This window comes from Vanessa tameamea, chromosome 11 (assembly GCF_037043105.1).
Source record: "Vanessa tameamea isolate UH-Manoa-2023 chromosome 11, ilVanTame1 primary haplotype, whole genome shotgun sequence".
In the NCBI taxonomy this organism is placed as follows: domain Eukaryota; kingdom Metazoa; phylum Arthropoda; class Insecta; order Lepidoptera; family Nymphalidae; genus Vanessa; species Vanessa tameamea.
The window spans coordinates 7,584,036-7,602,676 of NC_087319.1; the positions used below are offsets into that span (position 1 = coordinate 7,584,036).

At 30.3% G+C, this 18,641-nt stretch overlaps 3 protein-coding genes across 3 annotated transcripts in view; 1 reads left to right on the plus strand and 2 right to left on the minus strand.

Moving 5' to 3' along the window:
- Positions 1-18,641, minus strand: part of LOC113402505 (probable oligoribonuclease) — a 211,104-nt gene that overhangs the window by 174,195 nt on the left and 18,268 nt on the right. The gene's annotated exons all lie outside the window — the stretch shown is intronic.
- LOC113402492 (transferrin) lies at positions 430-17,334 on the plus strand. Its single transcript, XM_026642767.2, has 14 exons — positions 430-562; positions 850-952; positions 3,531-3,670; positions 9,139-9,257; positions 11,015-11,174; positions 12,188-12,345; positions 12,608-12,812; positions 13,817-13,979; positions 14,556-14,682; positions 15,169-15,353; positions 15,983-16,146; positions 16,460-16,555; positions 16,743-17,005; positions 17,081-17,334. Exons 1-14 carry the CDS (start codon positions 502-504, stop codon positions 17,171-17,173), a joined length of 2,037 nt encoding a protein of 678 aa, XP_026498552.1. The 5' UTR covers positions 430-501; the 3' UTR covers positions 17,174-17,334.
- Positions 17,266-18,409, minus strand: LOC113402506 (succinate dehydrogenase cytochrome b560 subunit, mitochondrial-like). The gene is made up of 3 exons (XM_026642785.2): positions 18,237-18,409; positions 17,916-18,148; positions 17,266-17,654 (listed from the first exon to the last, which is right to left on the minus strand). The coding sequence occupies exons 1-3, from the start codon at positions 18,257-18,259 to the stop codon at positions 17,368-17,370; spliced, it is 543 nt and encodes a 180-aa protein (XP_026498570.1). The 5' UTR covers positions 18,260-18,409; the 3' UTR covers positions 17,266-17,367.

Sequence of the window (18,641 nt, forward strand, 5' to 3'; positions counted from 1 at the left end):
AAATTAAACAAGTCTCATTTTTATGGTTCAATCAATTATTTTAATTATAAAATTATAACAATGTTTTATTTAAGATTTTTTTTGTTTTAAGTTTATAATCACAATAATACTAAAATTATTATAGATATACATAAATATTTAGTTGCCTCAGTTTTTTTTTTATTATCTTATTAGCCATATTTCAGATTTTTAATTCAAAACAGATAAATACATTATAATATTTATTTTTTGGTAAGTGTACATAATTTTTGAAAATATAAACAACTTAGTATTTATACGAAATAAATTTAAAACACTTAGGTAATGTCCTACAATAACTATCCTTCAAAGATGTAATAAATCTAATACAAAACCCAATTTCAACTGAATTATTTTATCGTATCTATAGTGTTAAAAAATAATCACAACAAGATATCCCAAGCAACCGAATCAATATATAAAAGAAATCGTAGAATAAACGTCCAGTCGTGTTAACATTCGCGCGTGGTCGAACGCCTGACCATGACTTTGAAATATTTATTAGTTTTGATAGCTCTGACTTGTGTCAACTGCAAATCTCCATGTATGTTTTGATATATTTTTGTTATTATTATCTGTTTTTAAAAAAAAATAGCATAGTGTGATAAACGTCTTGGCTGTATGTATACGATCATTTGATTTTGATTTATCTTAATGATTAAAAACTTAAACGTTTTAAAATTTTAATATATAATTAATTTTGGTATTACTATGTATAATTATACTGGTATTTGTACATACATATGTGAATTTATATATACTATTTCTTTCATTTAGAGTTAATATTTGCACTTGTTCTAACGTGTTTTTGATAACCTTTGCCATTTTTAGACAAAATATGCGTTCCGTCGCAATACTTGAAGGCCTGCGAGGCGATGCTTGAAGTCCCTACAAAGAGCAAGGCTATTTTGGAATGCATACCAGCAAGAGATAGGTAGGTTTTTATTAGAACTTGTAGGTACTCGGTTATTTAAGTTTTAGAATATACTTTTTTTTTGTATATGGTTATTCACATGTATAAAAAATTATAATGTAAAATTATTTGTTTTCGTACATACCGAGCAGCATATCTAATAACTTAATTTTACTAAATTTATAAGATGGCGCCTGCCACCTACTATCTTTCCCGCGCTTTTGCTGCATTCATTTCCTTTAATATATTTTACATATTGCAACAAAATTAACATCTTATAAAAGTTTATGCCAATAAAAAATATGTATATCATTCAATGGACTAGAGTTATAAAGATCAGTAATATACAAATGAACGTTTGTAACCTTTGATATTTTTTTTTTTATAAGTAAAATAGATATATGTATAAACAAAATATGCTTGTACCTATTAAAATAGTTTTATAAACAAATTACGCTGTTTAAAATTTTGTTATTTTTATGTTTTGTTCAGTAACTATGTGTGTTTGTTACCTTATTATAACTTAACTGATGAACCGATCTTAATGTTTAACATAGAGAACAATCAATGAAAACAAGTATTTATTTGCCTACTGTGCAGTGTGCCGCTCGTCTTTGTTAGCTGTGATGATACAATCATAAAACGCATAACAACGCTTTTTATCGTATCCCAAGGGAAATTCGACAAATCCTAATGATAGGTTTTTTTTTGGTTTTATATTTTAGTATACATAGCAGTAAACACATAAGGGCGTAAACTTTAAAATCTTGTTACCTAATAGACTTGACCGATTTTGATGAAGTAAGGACAAACACTTTGCTGAAAAACTAATTATAAGTGTTTTGGTATCTTGCAAATAGCAATATTAACTTATTTTGAAATCACAGACATACATTCCAGTTTTATTTAATTGTACAGACAGAATACACAGTACAATTCAAGATTTTATTAAAACGATACCAAAATTTAATTATAAATAACATTTTCTACATTAAGCGAGAGAGAAACGAGAGAAATACCGGAATATCTCGAGACCCAGTTGAGAGACGAAAGCAATTTATCAAAGTGACATTTATTGGGTACTCACTAACTATGTTACCTTCAAGATTTGACAAGTGCAAATTCATTCGCCATCCATTAGTCATGTACCAAATTTCTTCTTGAGTAAATAGGTATAATATAATTTTAATATTGAAATTCGCCATCTAACTTTATTGAGTATTTCAGTGCAAAAATATTTTATTATTTAAATATTATTATTTTATTTTACTTTTATAATTTGTCCAAAAACAAATGACACAAAGGAAAAACGATTGCGTGCATATTCGTATACAAAAACGATTGAGTAGCATTTATTCAATTTATATTATTAACTCTATCATAAAATATAATAAATTCAAAGGATAATATTTTTACTGCTTTGATTCATAAAATATTGTTTTAGTTTACAATAAAATGGAACAATAGTCATTGTCGCCACAAATACTCGTATGCCATATATTCAAGTACGTGCTAGGAATTTTCGAACAGCAACGCGAAAAAGTCATTTTATTAAAATATAACCTCTATTTTTATAGGAATAAGACCCATAATGTATGTCGTTTATAAATTTATACGTAATACGGTCGAAGTAAATCCTATTTCATCTTATGTTTTATCCTTATGAGGCCTCCGAACGTTCTTATCAATTATCCGAAGAAATTAAAATTTGAAGTCTTAGACTCTGGCATACCTATTTCATAATTCTCGAGTATTCTCCTTAGTTAATTACCTAAATATATAGTTAGCTGTATTGTAAAGTCTATAAAAAATACCTGAACACACGTGAACAAACTCGGATCTGGGATTATGAGCAAGACTAGCTGGATACAATCAAACAGCAATGCTACTAGTCTTTTCGTGTGTTCTCAATTTTAATGACAGTAAGGATGCGTAATTACAGACAGTGCCAGTGTATTTTTATAAGATGACATCTTGATTCTAATTATTGACGGTGCATCAACGGAATATTATTTTTTTATGGCATACTTACTTATCAGTCACTTTCTATAAGGATAGTTGCTCGCCTGTGAATTAAAATGAGTCTTTCTACGATATAAAAATGTAAAATTATAAAATATCTGCATAATATTAACTTAATATAACATTACAAGAAGGACATAAAACCTCAAATGTTATTACTATATACATATTTCTATTCTTTGAACGTTGTTGTGCAGTTTATGTGTGCGAGGAATCGTTCAATTCGAGAGACCTTAATTCAATTTGATCTTTTACGGGTCTATTCCCCAATTTAACTAAATTGGATAATACGATCCCAATAAGACTTCGTTCTTATTGAAGCTCATATGGGCGTAAATGATTTTATTATATTATTCGAGACCCGTTATGATTTAACCTATATTACATGTTTTAATAACAAGAGAAGGTATGTTTGTCGTCATCTCAATAAAAAATGAAAATTTTATAAAAACTTTTTTCTTTGTCTAACTATTATAAAAAAAATGAAACATTAATTATTTATACTTCCTTCTTATGAAATTTTGACTAAAATTATTTGGTGAAGATGAAGTGTTAATACATTTGCTTCCATGTTTAGGGTGGAATGTCTATCATTCGTTCAACAACGTCAGGCAGATCTAGTGCCAGTTGACCCGGAAGATATGTACATAGCTTCGAAAATACCAAACCAGGATTTTGTCGTCTTCCAAGAGTACAGGACAGATGACGAGCCCGATGGTAAGTTTTTGTTACCAACAATTAATTGACACTTGTAATATATTCATAGTAATGTTAAAAATATACATATTCCAATTTTAATAATATCGAATTGATATTCATATTTAACTTTAAAATATTATTATTGATATTATAATAAGTACCTACGTATTTATACTAAAGGGCGGGTCACCAGACACCACAGTCTGAAGCAGTGTTAACGAACCTGTTTTTATAATAGCAATGTTGGTCCCTTTCTCATTCAGACAGATATCTTAGTGTTACATAAGAGAGAAAGCTGATAATGTATGTTAATGTATCACCAATCTGACCTCTAAGTTTACTGGGTGCAAATGTCAAATCTTGCGAATCATTGAGAAATTAGTAGGATAAAACTGACTTAATTTTGAAATAATAACATACATAATAAATAAAGTATATTTTCGAACGGTTTTATCTGTAATAAAATTGTGTGTGGTTGAATTATCTATAGTAGTATATTTGGTATGACATAACTCTCATTCTCGTCATTTTATCAATAAATCAAAAAAATGGGAATAATAATAGTAATGGGAGTAAAGTACTATGTACATCACTAGTATTAAAATGTACTTTAAATCATACTACCATTGATTTTGATTTTAAATGGTGAGCGACTTTGTTCGCAGAGGCATAATTGAAGAAAAACCAAATATGTTAACGATAATAACCCTTGTTGATCCAAGGTGTAAGCTGTTAAATCATCTTGGTATATACATACACGCACAAACAGACGTTTTCCAGACATTGTGTTCTCTAGTAAGGTTGCCTAAAATATTTAACGTTTACGCAAGAACTGATGCAGTTTTTATATGTTTAGACCCTCTGGATATATGTAGAATATGTAGGCACCATTATATAATCAGGTCAGGTGTGTGTGCTATAACATTTGGACTCCCTATTTTACACACTATTAATGCGGTAGAACGGGGCACGACACGCTCGGGGAGAGTTCAGACACAGCACCAATGGCTGAGAGGCAAGGAAGGGTTAAAAAATTAATTTCATTTTCTAAATTTTAGGCTGCTACTGGGAATTTCGTGACAAAACAAAACATCTTTTTTATGTGTCAGGCCTAGGGTTTTGTCCCAAGGAATCAAAGACGCAAAAATAAATCAAAGATAGGTATGCTTAAATGTAATCTTACAATAAAATGCAAATAATTAATTTGATCAATAATTTATTAACTGTACAACATATTCTCACCTTAGTACACTCGAGCCAAGATTGGAAAAAAAGATATACATTGAAGACGTACATTGACCGCACAAAGTTTCGAAACTAATCAAACATGCTTAGAAACTTAGATAGGCAAATTCGTATGCGCAAAATATATTTAACGAGATATAGGATACTTGGAGCGAGACGGGAGATTCTTGGAAACTTGTTTGACAAATAGATTGGAATTAATTTAATATAACTCCGGTACGCTGGCTTTTAGCTATCATTTGTTTCATGTTTCAAACGTGATAACGCGATGTGCTCTCAATCTGTCTTCTAATTATAATTTCAACGAATCTATGTTTATTGATAAAAAATGTTAATTATTTAAACTTCATTTCGTGGGAAAAGAGGATCCTTTGCTTGCATGACGTAACTTAAAATAGGTATACTTTAATGGTACTCGAAATAAAATGGAAAGCAAAAGCTTGTCAAGAACTCCTTAGCCGAATGCGCGGCACAGAAGCTTTTTGTATTTATTAAATTGTTTTATCGTAAATTTGAAAAGTATAATTTTTTAAAATGTTTATCAACTTTAAAATAAAACACTAGAATTAATTTCGTTTCACAAATAATATGCATGTAAATGTTTTAGATTGAACATTTAACTATTTAGTTATTTCAACTTTGAGATTAGATAGTACATTATGTAAAAGGTTAAAGCACTCGAAACACAATACTAATAACAACTTTCGACTATATATGATAGATCGAGTTATCTAATTTTAATAAACGAGAGAAAGTATAAACAATGATATTGTTCTTATCATTTAAATAACGTTGTATCAAATATTCTGTATAGTGCCTTAACATAATGTTTGATAACAAATAAATAATTATATGTATATACTAACTGAGTACTGCCAAAATTGTTGTGTTCCGATTTGAAGGGTGAGGGAATCAGTGTAACTACACGTATAAAGGACTTAACATCTTGGTTCCCAAGGATGGTGGAGCATTGGTGATGTAAGGAATGTTTAATATTTTTTACAGCGTTATCGTCTATGAGCGATGGTGACCCCTTACCATCAAGTGACCCATTTGCCCGTACGTCTATCAATATCATAAAGAAAAAAAATTAAAGACATTAGGTTCCATTTTGTTTGAGTAAAAAGAGCATTCTTTAAATAATTGCGTATAGCTTACCAAATAGAACGCGCATTTATTTTCCCCCTTAAAGGGATTAATTTATTTTTTTATTTTTGAATGAACATCCGAATAACGAATACCTTCATAAATATACTCAGCCGTGCGAGAAAATGACTTACAAAATTCGATTTCTCGTAAAATATTGCGAGTCGCCAAAATCCTTTTAAGGGACTCTTATATAGTCCAATGGAATACCTTTCACGACGTAATTCGGTTACGTAACGGTAACTTTATCCTTTATTTTAAAATTTACTTTTATAACATATACAATTAAAATATAACACATACCAACAATAAATTAATTAATTAAAACTTATCCACACATATGATTAATTTATGGCATCATGCTCCAAAACAAAATGAATATTCATGTCTCGCAAATGTTATTCACAAACACAGAACATGCTAATGGCATACATAAGGCATTAGAATTCTAACCACGCTAGATAAAGAGATAGGGACGAATTACCCCACCCTCAGAGGTACAATAACCGCGCAGAAAATTCTCTGAAAAAAGTCTAATATATCAGCATATATTTTAGTTTATGAAAAAAAAAAACAATATGAAATTACAAATATTTTCTGTTAGATGTGTCAATAAGTACAAAGCATAGTTTAATGTCACCTCTGCGTGCTGGGTCAAGGTTCTACATCATAAACAAACGCCATCATTAAAGTACTTTATTTACCACCCTCCCGACCCACCGATCCTCCTCCTGACCAAACGATAGACTATTTTGGATATTTCTGGGTATTTTTAACGATACGTACAAATTTAACTTTTTTTTTTTATTAGATAGTTATTGTTGTTTAGTGTGAAAATATAATAATAGTTATCAAGGCCGAAGAATTTCATGAATCCTACACCACTATGTAGGTATTACCAGTGATGTCGTCAATTCAATGTTAATTATTTTTTATTTGTGTTTACCTACCTCACCTGTTATAGGATATACATGCTGACCCAAAATATTGGTTAATTAATAAGTATTAATTTACTAAGGTATTATGTAGAAGTACAAGTTACTTCTATATACACATAAAATAAATTCATATATTAAATTGAATTTCAATCTAAGCAACTCTAACAATTCAATGTATGTATCAAGATTATTTCAGTTAACACATTTCGTGAAAATATCTATACTAATGTTACAAATGCGAAAGTACATAAACCTGTCTGTTACCTTTTGAAATTTTGCATAGGTATAGTTTGAGTCCCAGGGGAGGACATCAGCTACTTTTTTTAATACACCTATACGAACACATATATACGAAACTCATAACTTTTCCTGATCTTACAGTTGGGAACGCATAGTTATGTCAAGGGTTTGTAGAGTGGTCACAAGGGGTACATTGGTACACGGATCAGGGGACATTCACCTGAGCTATAACATCATGTTCTATTTGTCTACCTTCGTGTATTCGATGAAATTAATGATAAACTATTTACTAGTCTATGCTCGCGACTCAACTGGCGTATAGTTTTATTTAACATGAAGTCCTCATTTCTTACCTATCGAGAATTTATCGTTGAATATAATATAACATCTTTAAACATTGTTTTGGTCTGGTTCTGGAAAAACATTGAATTTCTGCTGCTAATTCTTGATAGGTATTTTGAGCACTGACTACATGTCTTAGTGACTCATCAATATACTAGTCGACTATAAATTAAATCTTAAATACAGTCTTCTTATCTTGAATATATTATATGTACGTAGAAATGTATAGAATCGTTAAAGAATTCATCAATACAAACGCAAATTGCTAAAATTTGCGTCTGCAAATTGCTAAAATTTTCCCGCACAGATAAAACAGAACTTATTATAAATATGAGCATAATTTATACTATTACAATTCACAACGCAAAAGAACCACTTCGGTTACATTAAACACTTCATCAAGAACATCGCCAATCGTTATTCACCATCTTATAACTACTTATATTATATATATTACAATAATTATTCTTATTTTTTCGAAAACTTGAAAACATCAGGTACCAATCTTCAACCATATACGATATATTTTTTCTCATATATTTTCATACCGTATACTTAAGCCAACTTAGTTAAGCTATCTATAAAAATATATAAAGTTCAAATACCCGAGGATATTGTATTTAGAAGTTTAATTAAATTTATTGAATCAACACCGAAAAACCTCTTAATTACGCGGCCGTCTTTTATTGTCTCGTTTAAGGACAAAGGCGTTCAATGGAATTGTTTTATGCTCGTGATAATTAGTAAAAGCTAAGAAATGTGGCTTTTCAAAGGTATATACGAATTGTATTGTTGGTCCTGTCTCATTTAAAATATTGGAAATAATTGTATTCAGAAAAGATTGTGAAAACAGAAGTAAAGTGACAATGCCTTAGCGTTTAAAATTGAAATTAATTTATTGAGTATATAAAAGCAAGTTCATAAATATAAAGGCCCATCAACGCTAGAATATTTAAATTATATGTTAGTTAGAACCTTAATATTTTAAACTGATTTCTGAATTAGGTTTTGACACACAAAGGTGTGTACTTTGTGTGTCAAAACCTAATTACAAAATGATTTAGGTAAGACAAGTTAGAACAATTTAAGACAAATTAATATGTGTATGTATGTATATATCTCACTACATATGACCTAATATTTTTTTTTTGTCAACAACTGTTATTTTTAAATGAGAAACTTTCTAATTTTACTCACGTGTTTCGAACCAAATTTATTTTATAGTAAGACATAAATGTAGAGATACGTGTAGTTTATTGAACTTAAACTTTAATATAAATTCTTATGTAATAGTAATTATCTCATCTCTCATTTAAACGCACTTAGCTGTTCTCTTACAATACTTCTTTCACCATAGGCCGCCTGTCAGAGATCGCTATAAGTGATAGATGCCGCCTTTGTCCACCATTGTTGATTGTTTGTTGTTACTCTTACGTCATATTTTATATATATGTTATGCAAACATAAAAACAAATAAAAATACTTAATTAAATTTAACCTTAAATGTCCTCAAATTTTGTGACAGTTGTTATTTATAATTAAAATAGTGAAACAGTATATTTCTATCTCTTTTAGCGGAGTTTCGATATGAAGCGGTCATAGTTGTCCACAAGGACATCCCGATAAACAACCTGGACCAGCTCAAAGGATTGAAGTCTTGCCACACAGGAGTCAACAGAAATGTTGGGTACAAGGTAGGTTATATAATAGCAACTCACAATACGACGAAACCGGTTCTACTATGAAGTATTTAAATACTTCAGAAAATAATGTACCTACTATTAATTTTTCCTTGGATGGTCACAGTTATATTTTATTTTAATAGTTTTCGTTTCAATGAATTCTTAAATGATCGAGGAGTTTATTTTTCTCTCAACAGAAAAGTTGTCCGTGTCTTTAATATATTTTATCTTTAAATTTTATTTGTTATTTTAGTGTTCTTGCATGTTTTATTACCGAGCAGCATCACAGTTTACGATACCGAGCTTAAACAGTTTTTTTTTAAGATAGATATATAACGACTTAGGAAACCTCTCCTATATAATCGTACGAAGTCATTAGATTTGTGATTTTATATAACACTTCCACCTTTAAGCTGATATATTATCATTTAATTTATACTTTAAATAAATAAAATTAAACATTTCAATGTTACTCATTTTTTAAAACACTCTATGTATATTCATATAAAAAATGAATAATTAAAATTTCTGAACACATAAAAAGCATTAAAAGTAAAGAAACGAAAAGAAAACTATTACCGCCTAAATATTTCAAATGAGTAAAATTTGGTATTGTTCAACCACGACAGCTCTTTCAAAAAGACCGAGTAACAAAACTATTTAAAAAGTTGAAAACCTCCTTCCTATTTATCCTGCGAACTTATGTTATTCGGCAAATATTGGAATTGAAGCGAACCAACCAAAAATAAATTTGACTTGTAGGGTTATTCATCCTAAAGTAATTTAATACTTTTGCAATACAAATTGAGAAACAGTATTTCCATAAATAAAAAATTAAACAATTTATTAGACTACGTATAAACTTATCGATTTAAGATAATATATTTCGAATTCAGAAGAAATGTAATATATATTACTTAGATCACGTGGATATAACAACAATTTCATTTGGAATAAAAATGAGACGTATTTTTCGAATAATTCCATTTGTAACTAATAACTTACAAAATAAAATAACAATATTACTTAATTAAATGTTAGAATGTTTCACATTGGCGCGTCATGGGGGTAAGTCCCAAATATATACTGTGACGGCAAAGTACAAGACGATCTCGCCACGCCACTTAGTCGCCCCCCCCCCACCTCACCACCACCTCTCAACTCCTTTGTTAGATTTCCACAAAATTATCGTTACACTATAATATTACATAACAAAACTTTACATTTCAACAACGGAAATACCTACATGAAATTTACTAAAAAAAAATGTTAGCTAATCTATTCCTATGTTTATGTTTAAAGATGAATAATTCAATGTGATTTTGGATATCTGTAAATTAAAACTTCAACATGGAAAACTGTTCTAATTTTTTTAGTGTTTATTATAAAAAAAAAGTAATCAAACATGTCATTAGAAAGGTACTGTGCTCTAAATACATGAAGAAAAGGTCAAATTTAGTCCAAAAAAGCGATTAGATACGCACTAGTATTTACAAGTATCAGTGTAAAATATAAAGTCATTAAATTCTGATTTCGGTGCCAGAATTCCTTTGATCTTAGTAGACGAAATGAATCTCTTTACAATCTATTTGAAGTAATTTACGTTCTTTTGATCACGTTATTGCTGACTTATTCCAAATTAACGAGATAAAATTTAAAAATTTGATGTAGTTAAGTACACATTGCATACATTAAACAGGTAAATTTTTCCATGCGATTGGCTGATTTTCTAATGTTATGTAGCTCAACATTATTGGTATTTTTTATAGATTCCTTTGACAATGCTTATGAAGAGATCAGTCTTTCCCAAAATGACTGATCGCACTATTTCTCCAAAAGAGAATGAGCTTCGCGCCTTGTCGACGTTCTTCAAAAAATCTTGCATCGTTGGCAAATGGTCACCAGATCCTAAAACTAATTCAGCTTGGAGTAAGTAAAAAATATTACATTTTAAATATTTAAGTTTATATTAAATTTTCAAATTAAGTACTTCCTGTAGATTTTCCTTAAAGTACATAACAGTACTCACCGTTTTATTAAATGTGTCTGTTTCACGTACTACGTTCATGTGATTTATGTCATAGACTATGACGCTAAGTCCAACTATTCCTTCCACTAAATGAAAACAAATACCTATTTTACAATACGAACCGATAAAAAATTTCATACAATCCAAAATTTTAAAATTATAAAATTACAAGTGTATCTTAGATTAAAGCGAAAAAAAAACTATAAATTAATTACAATTTTCTATAATTGAGTTACAAAAACGATTTATTTCTAAGCAGTCGAAATGATTTATACTTTGCCAAGTTCAAGTCTTAAAACTTTAATCGTACCAACTGCTTTCGATCAAGTTTATTCGAAATAGAAAAGTCGTTAAACTTAAGACAAGGCAACAGGTGGCTCACAGAAATCATTACTGTGAAGAGTTCGATCGGATCTTGAATAACGACGGTAACAATAAGTAACTTAAAATTTCAAATGTTATGTTTGAAATCAAATTAAATTCAATAGATATTTTACATTTATAGTATATACATTTATAACAAATTGTTAGCTAAACTAATTAATTGTTAGTTTTGTATTTTGGTAGGTAGTTTTACGCCTACTGATAAACATCAAGACAATACCTATTTTTAGTTTAATTAATGTATTGACGATATAATAAGAATATTGGTTATTCAAATGGCTGTTATAAATAGAATGGTAACATTAGAGAAATGTATATATTATTGTTACTTTTGATGGTTTTGTTCATAGAGAACGAAAGTGGTTCTATGTATACATCGGGTTGAATACAATTAATAGTAAGAGAATTGTTTTTACGAAAAATTAATAAGTCTTTTCCGTTTTTTGGACATTGTTACTTCTTTCAAATTATATTGGAGACTTAATAAAATAAATAGCTTTTTTTTTTTCATTGAAGTCTTTAATTACAGAGGGTCAGTATAACCAACTGTGTGCAATGTGTGAACACCCAGACAAATGCGATTATCCTGATAACTTTAGTGGCTACGAAGGAGCTTTGAGATGTCTGGCTCATAACGGCGGTGAAGTAGCCTTCACTAAGGTCATCTACGTGCGCAAGTTCTTTGGGGTGAGAATTATTAAAGCAACTAATTCATCATAAGCAGATAAGTTCTCATTCTAACGGTTGTAATTAAAAATGTGAAGGTTTTCGTTTCGCTCAGTCATTTCCATTTAATTAATATTCCTTATCATGAACACGAAAGTTATTAATTGCGAACACATTCATGTTAAACTTAATTAGTTAAATTATGTAATTCTACTATACAAAACAATAATAAATGAAAACTAGCTGAATAAATTAATTTATAACTTATTGTGTCTAACCTCAGCTCCCAGTTGGCACTATCCCAGCTAACCAAACATCAGAGAACCCTGATGAATTCGCATATCTATGCGTGGACGGTTCTAAGGTACCGATAAGGGAAAAAGCATGCTCATGGGCTGCCAGGCCTTGGCAGGGACTGCTGGGACACAACGATGTATTAGCAAAGTTATCGCCTTTGAGAGAGAAGATTAAGCAATTAGCTGATGCTGGTAAGTTCACGTAGCTCTTTAACGTAAACCTATCATTTACAAATACTTCTTAAATGTATATGTTTATAAAAAATATTATTTTTTGCCAGATACTTAATAGATATGACACTGCATAATGTAGAGATTTATTTTATGATATACTTGGTGGTAGGGTTTTGTGGGCAGTAGAATTTACGATGCCCTCATCGCTCGTGGTGCTAGCTGGCTAAGTAGATGATCTACTCAGGTACGCCATCACATATTCTGGTGCCAAATAGCAATAGGTACTTAGTATTGTTTGATTTTTTAGAAAGTTAAGTGAAGGAAACATCTTAGTTCCCAAGGCTGATGGCACATTGGCCACGAGTTTCGGTTAACCTTTCTAAAAAATATATTTTTTAAACGATTTGGCAAATGGAAAAATGTCTTCAAATATGTTCTTTGGCCCTTTTAGCACCAAGCCCACAAATATTGTTTGTATATTGAGTATCAACTCAATATAGTTACCATACATATCAGCTTGATTTTAGGTATTTTCTTTGTCAATCAAAGAATCTTCATACAAAGTAATCTCTAGACAATAAATAATAATTTATCTGTAAATAATAACTATTGATACATTTTTTGCTCTCAAAGCAAATTTTCATATTTTACTTTTTTATATATATATCCATAAATAGACTCTTTCTTACGATATTTCATGTTATTATTATAACCTTGGGGCAAGTAAGTTTAAGAAAGAAGAATATTTTAATTGCTTTCTTTAAATTCGTATGCGCAGTAGCATCCACGCCTTTCAATTAAGTTAAATATTAATACTTAAAAGTTTTACTTTGTAAATAGGACTTTTTAAAATAACATAAAATAAACTCAGTTATGTCTTTCTGCGTTATGGTCATAATGATAGCTTTGTGAAGTAATTTTTGACATCACCAAGTTAATTTACATTTTTCGTACGACTGAACAGCCGTTCGAGTCACTGCGTCATCGCAGAGCGTAAATTCTACAATTAACGGTATTTCTAGGTGCTAGCACCCAACCAGAGTGGTTCACGAACGTCTTAGGACTATCAGTCAAGATCCACCACGTAGCAGACAACATCCCCATCAAACCAGTGGATTACCTAACAAAGGCGAACTACACGGAAATTATAGAGAGAGGTCATGGACCCCCTGAACCGGTAGTCAGGTAAGTGCGAATTTACATTGTAATTACGTCAATGATGGCAGACTTGTGAAAGGTCAACACCATTAACATTATTTATCTGTCTGCAACGTAACAGGTTGTTGTAAAAAAAGTCTAGCTACGTATCAATAATTATTTTTCGATTACATATTCTGCAAATTTTGTTTCTACTCATTTTGTATTTAATGAATTCCAGGAGGGACTAGCTGGCCTAGTTTACCCTGCGATTAAAATTAATGTTAAATGATTTAATTACTGGCCTTTTAACGCTACAGCTATCTCAATACATTAAATAAAGTTTTAAAAAGAGAAAAAGTCATATTTATATTTATGCCTTATGGACGCGACACGTTTTGGTTATCACAAATACGTAAAAAAAAACCTTGAAGTTTTGACTTTGACTTTCTTTGATCAATTGATAGAACATTCAGAGATGAAACATTTAAAACTAATTGCGTATTTACGTGACAAAGAGAGAACTTCCTTTATTTGTAATTCTTAAAGTCTGTATGTCATATATTTATATACAGAAAATCGTTAAAAATATTCATGGACATTCAAACTGGAGTTTGTTATCAGGTTGTGCGTATCATCAAACGTGGCTTTAGCGAAGTGCCGTTCGATGTCAGTATTTGCCTTCAGTCGCGACATTCGTCCAAAACTTGACTGTGTCCAAGAAGCATCTGAGGACGATTGTCTTAAAAGTGTAAGTAATTCAATTCTTCGGTAACAAATATGTCATTAGCGAGAGCACCTGAATAATCCATCTAATAGCGATATACTTACCTACCTACTAAATACAGCTTTTATAAGGATAATGTGACGTTTAGGTATAAATTCCTAACATTTTATTAGCTCCTTCATTAAATATTGAACAGAGAACTGGTATCTGAATCACGGTATTTAGAAATCAATAGCAATTTACACAGCTTACAAACAGTTTTTCTTATTGCTAGCATTGTGGATTGTATTAATACCTCAAACGGAAATATGAAAATTTGCGTTAACCAAAAAAATACTTATTGTTTTATATGGTTGAAAACAAATTAGCATTTGAGAATAACTTGCTAAAGAAACTCCACTGTACATACTTTATTTATTTAGGATATAGATCGTTTATAATGCGAAAACAAAACGCTCATGATTTTTTCAATTAATCACATCAATAACATCTACCAAATATAATTCAAAGGTGCAAGATAACGGATCGGATTTGGCAGCAGTAGATGATATGAGAGTCGCCTCTGCCTCGAAGAAATACAATCTCCATCCCGTATTCCACGAAGTGTACGGAGAAGCGAAGCTACCGAACTACGCCGTTGCAGTCGTAAAGAAAAATTCACCGTTTAATAACATCGACGATTTGCGTGGAAAACTGTAAGTGTTGACTTTTTTTGAAGGAACCTCATTTCAGCTTTCGAATAATCTCGACACTAACATTTCATCTTACCGCGCGTCTCACGTCTTTTTATGTCCTTTTTCGATCATCTTTTATTATCTCTGAGAGTAGGTATCTTTTTTGTTATATTGTATAACTATTAAATTTATAAACTAATCAAAGACAATGTGATTTAGACGTAGACAATTTTTCTTCTTTTCAGTAATTTTATATATTCCTAACAATATATTCGTATCCAAATAATAAATTTAGGTGGTGCTGTGCGCAAATCGAATTGTTTTTTTTTAAATAAATAAAACTCAAGCTCCTCGTATACACCTCACTTTGTGGTAGGCCGGTTCAAGTGAGTGATATAATTACAGGCGCTAGGAACATATGATCTTTACTTATTTAATTATTGATATTTCTGACATATCCAATGTACATATATACATTGCCCTTAAAACTAGGAGCAATGATGATCACTTAACATCAGGTGGCCCAAGAACTTTTACTATAACTGAACAGAAAATAAATATATGCAAGCGCCCGCGGACTTTTCTCTATACATTTTAAGGCAAGGTGCTCTTACTTAACTAATTCCTACTGGTATTAACGTTTCTTGTAGATCCTGTCACAATTCAATCGGTACATTCAGCGGATTTATTGCTCCACTGTACTATCTTATAAACAAAAATAAAATATCATCAGACAACTGTGTGAAGAACTTTGGTGATTTCTTCGCAGGATCATGCCTGCCTGGTGTTGATAAGGCAGAACACAATCCACGAGGTTTGTTTGTTGCCCAAAAAATTATTTACTAAAAGGGTATAATAATTATGATGTCAACCATAACATGACTTGTTGTTGAATACTTGTATATTTTACATTCTACTATCAATAAAAAAACCTTATGCTCTTACTACACTCTATTCTCAAAGCATGTATTGAAATATTTTATTAGTTATTTTTTAAACAAGTTCAATGAAAAAAAAATATATTAGAAAAATAAATAAAATTATTGTAACTTTTTTTATAAACCAAACATGTCTAAAAATATTTTTCAAGTTTATATAATATGGTTATGTTATTGAATTTATTATAGGTGAAGATGTGTCCAAATTGAAGAAACAATGTTCCGGGAACAACAGTGCTTGGAAATGCCTTCAAGACGATAGGGGAGATGTTGCTTTTGTCTCAAGTAAGTAATAAAATAGTAAATATACATTGCATGCTGCTTAGTAAACAAAATTAACAATCATATTTCAATAGAATTTGCAACTAAAACTTACAATCCTTGCAAAAACCTGCATCAGATCAAACATTTTTTAAATCTAACTATGACATTAAAAATATGATATGGGTTACTTTTCATTTGTTACTTCCAGGTGCTGACCTATCCAACTTTAACTCTACACAGTATGAATTACTTTGCCTGAACCGTGATAATGGTGGAAGAGATCACCTTACCAACTTTGATACTTGTAATATTGCTCTGGCTCCATCAAGGACATGGCTGTCTGCTAAAGACTTCCTATCTGATGTCTCTATAGCTCATACACCACTAAGTTTGGCACAGTTACTAGACACTAGGACTGATTTGTTCAACATTTATGGAGAATTTCTCAAAAATAACAATGTTATTTTTAATGTAAGTATATGAATAAGCATTGTAGTCAGTTTTGTTTTTAAAATGATCAAACTATTAACTTTTACATGTTTTTAGAATGCTGCCAGGGGATTGGCAACAACAGAGAAAATTGACTTTGAAAAATTCAAAACTATCCATGATGTCGTGAATACTTGTGGCGTTGCATAGAAATAGATGAATGAGACTAATAATGTTTTATATTGTTTTTATTTGCAAGAAAAAGACTGTCAAAATATATGATGATGTTATAATAAAACAGATTTAATAAAAGTAACTGATTAAATTTATTGCATAACTTATAATGAGAACAAATAAATAATACCAAAATATTCAACAACTATTTTTGCTACTTAATCCTTTATTTATAAGGCAGCGAGGAACAAAGTGATGGCAATTGTTCCTGCTAACATTGAATAACCAGTAGTGTAAACTTCCTTTATTGTCAGTCCTTTAGCAGTATCCCAGTAAAGATGTCTAATTCCATTTGCAAAATGATATCCAAATGGAGATGCGATGGCTGCTTTTGCCAGAAATATTGTGGCTGGTGATAAGTTGAGGCCTTCAATCATTGTAATGTAGTGTGATATATCATTTGGTAGCATAAGAGCTCCCATACCCAAAGCAGTTGCATATCCAGTAAGAATAATACCTACAACAAAATTTTAGTATAAGGAATGATAGAATATTCTTATTATCAATATCCAAATTATTCATTTGTTAAATTTAGTTGATTCTAACTTAATAACATAGAAATATACAGCACTTAATAATACCTACTACTGAGGACTATACATAAGTATTTAAATACTACAATAGATTAGCTTTGTTATCTTTCTTTAACGACAAATACAGTTATACACTAGTATCTTGATGAATTGTTAAACTGTTGTTTAGAGTATTAAAAACATACCTGCTGCTCTATGAGTAATTGACAACATACTAGTCAATTGAAACTTATAGATGGTTAGATGGGGAGATAACGGTCTATTTAGGCGTTCGTTTCTTAAATCGTGATGTTCATCTTTCGGTGGTTCGAATTTCTTAAAAGTTATCTTAGGAATTGATGCAGCCTGAGCATATGACACAGTGCCTAAAGCAGTGCGAAATTTTGCCAAGTTGCCTAACGTCGAGCTACTTGCTAATCTGCAATAAAATTACTCATATTACAAAATCATAAAGTACAAGTATAAAGCATTAACTTTGTTACATAATAATAAATTAGTAAACATACCTGGTGCAGCAAAATAAAGCCATTATGATGGAAAGAAGGAATATATGATAAAAACGAGTTGTAAGTTTTTATTATTGTCTTAATAATTATATATATTAGATTTGTGAGTGTTTCGCACCACGAGATGAGAGGTCGACAAAAACAAGTTGTCAACGTCAAAGTTTGAATCTTTCGTCTTTGCAATACTTGGTTACCCTAAGTGTCAATATTGTCGATTTTAAGAGAAGCATTTACGAAGCAATTTTCCTTACACGCGATGTATACGTTATAAATGATAATCTTATTAGATAAACTATTTTATATAGGTATTTATATTTGAGTCGATGTTTAAAAATTTTTTCTAATGAAAAAATGATTTCTAAAACTTAAATTAATAGAAAATAGTAATATAAATGTCATGATCAT

Bases quoted from the DNA above. Each gene is read 5' to 3' on its own strand.
- LOC113402492 (XM_026642767.2), top strand. From the start codon at position 502: ATGACTTTGAAATATTTATTAGTTTTGATAGCTCTGACTTGTGTCAAC. The intron at 13,980-14,555 runs GTAAGTGCGAAT...GTTTGTTATCAG, and splicing joins CCCCCTGAACCGGTAGTCAG to GTTGTGCGTATCATCAAACG. The intron at 14,683-15,168 runs GTAAGTAATTCA...TATAATTCAAAG, and splicing joins AGGACGATTGTCTTAAAAGT to GTGCAAGATAACGGATCGGA.
- LOC113402506 (XM_026642785.2), bottom strand. From the start codon at position 18,259: ATGGCTTTATTTTGCTGCACCAG. The intron at 18,149-18,236 runs GTATGTTTACTA...ATTTTATTGCAG, and splicing joins GCTTTATTTTGCTGCACCAG to ATTAGCAAGTAGCTCGACGT. The intron at 17,655-17,915 runs GTATGTTTTTAA...ATTTTGTTGTAG, and splicing joins AATTACTCATAGAGCAGCAG to GTATTATTCTTACTGGATAT.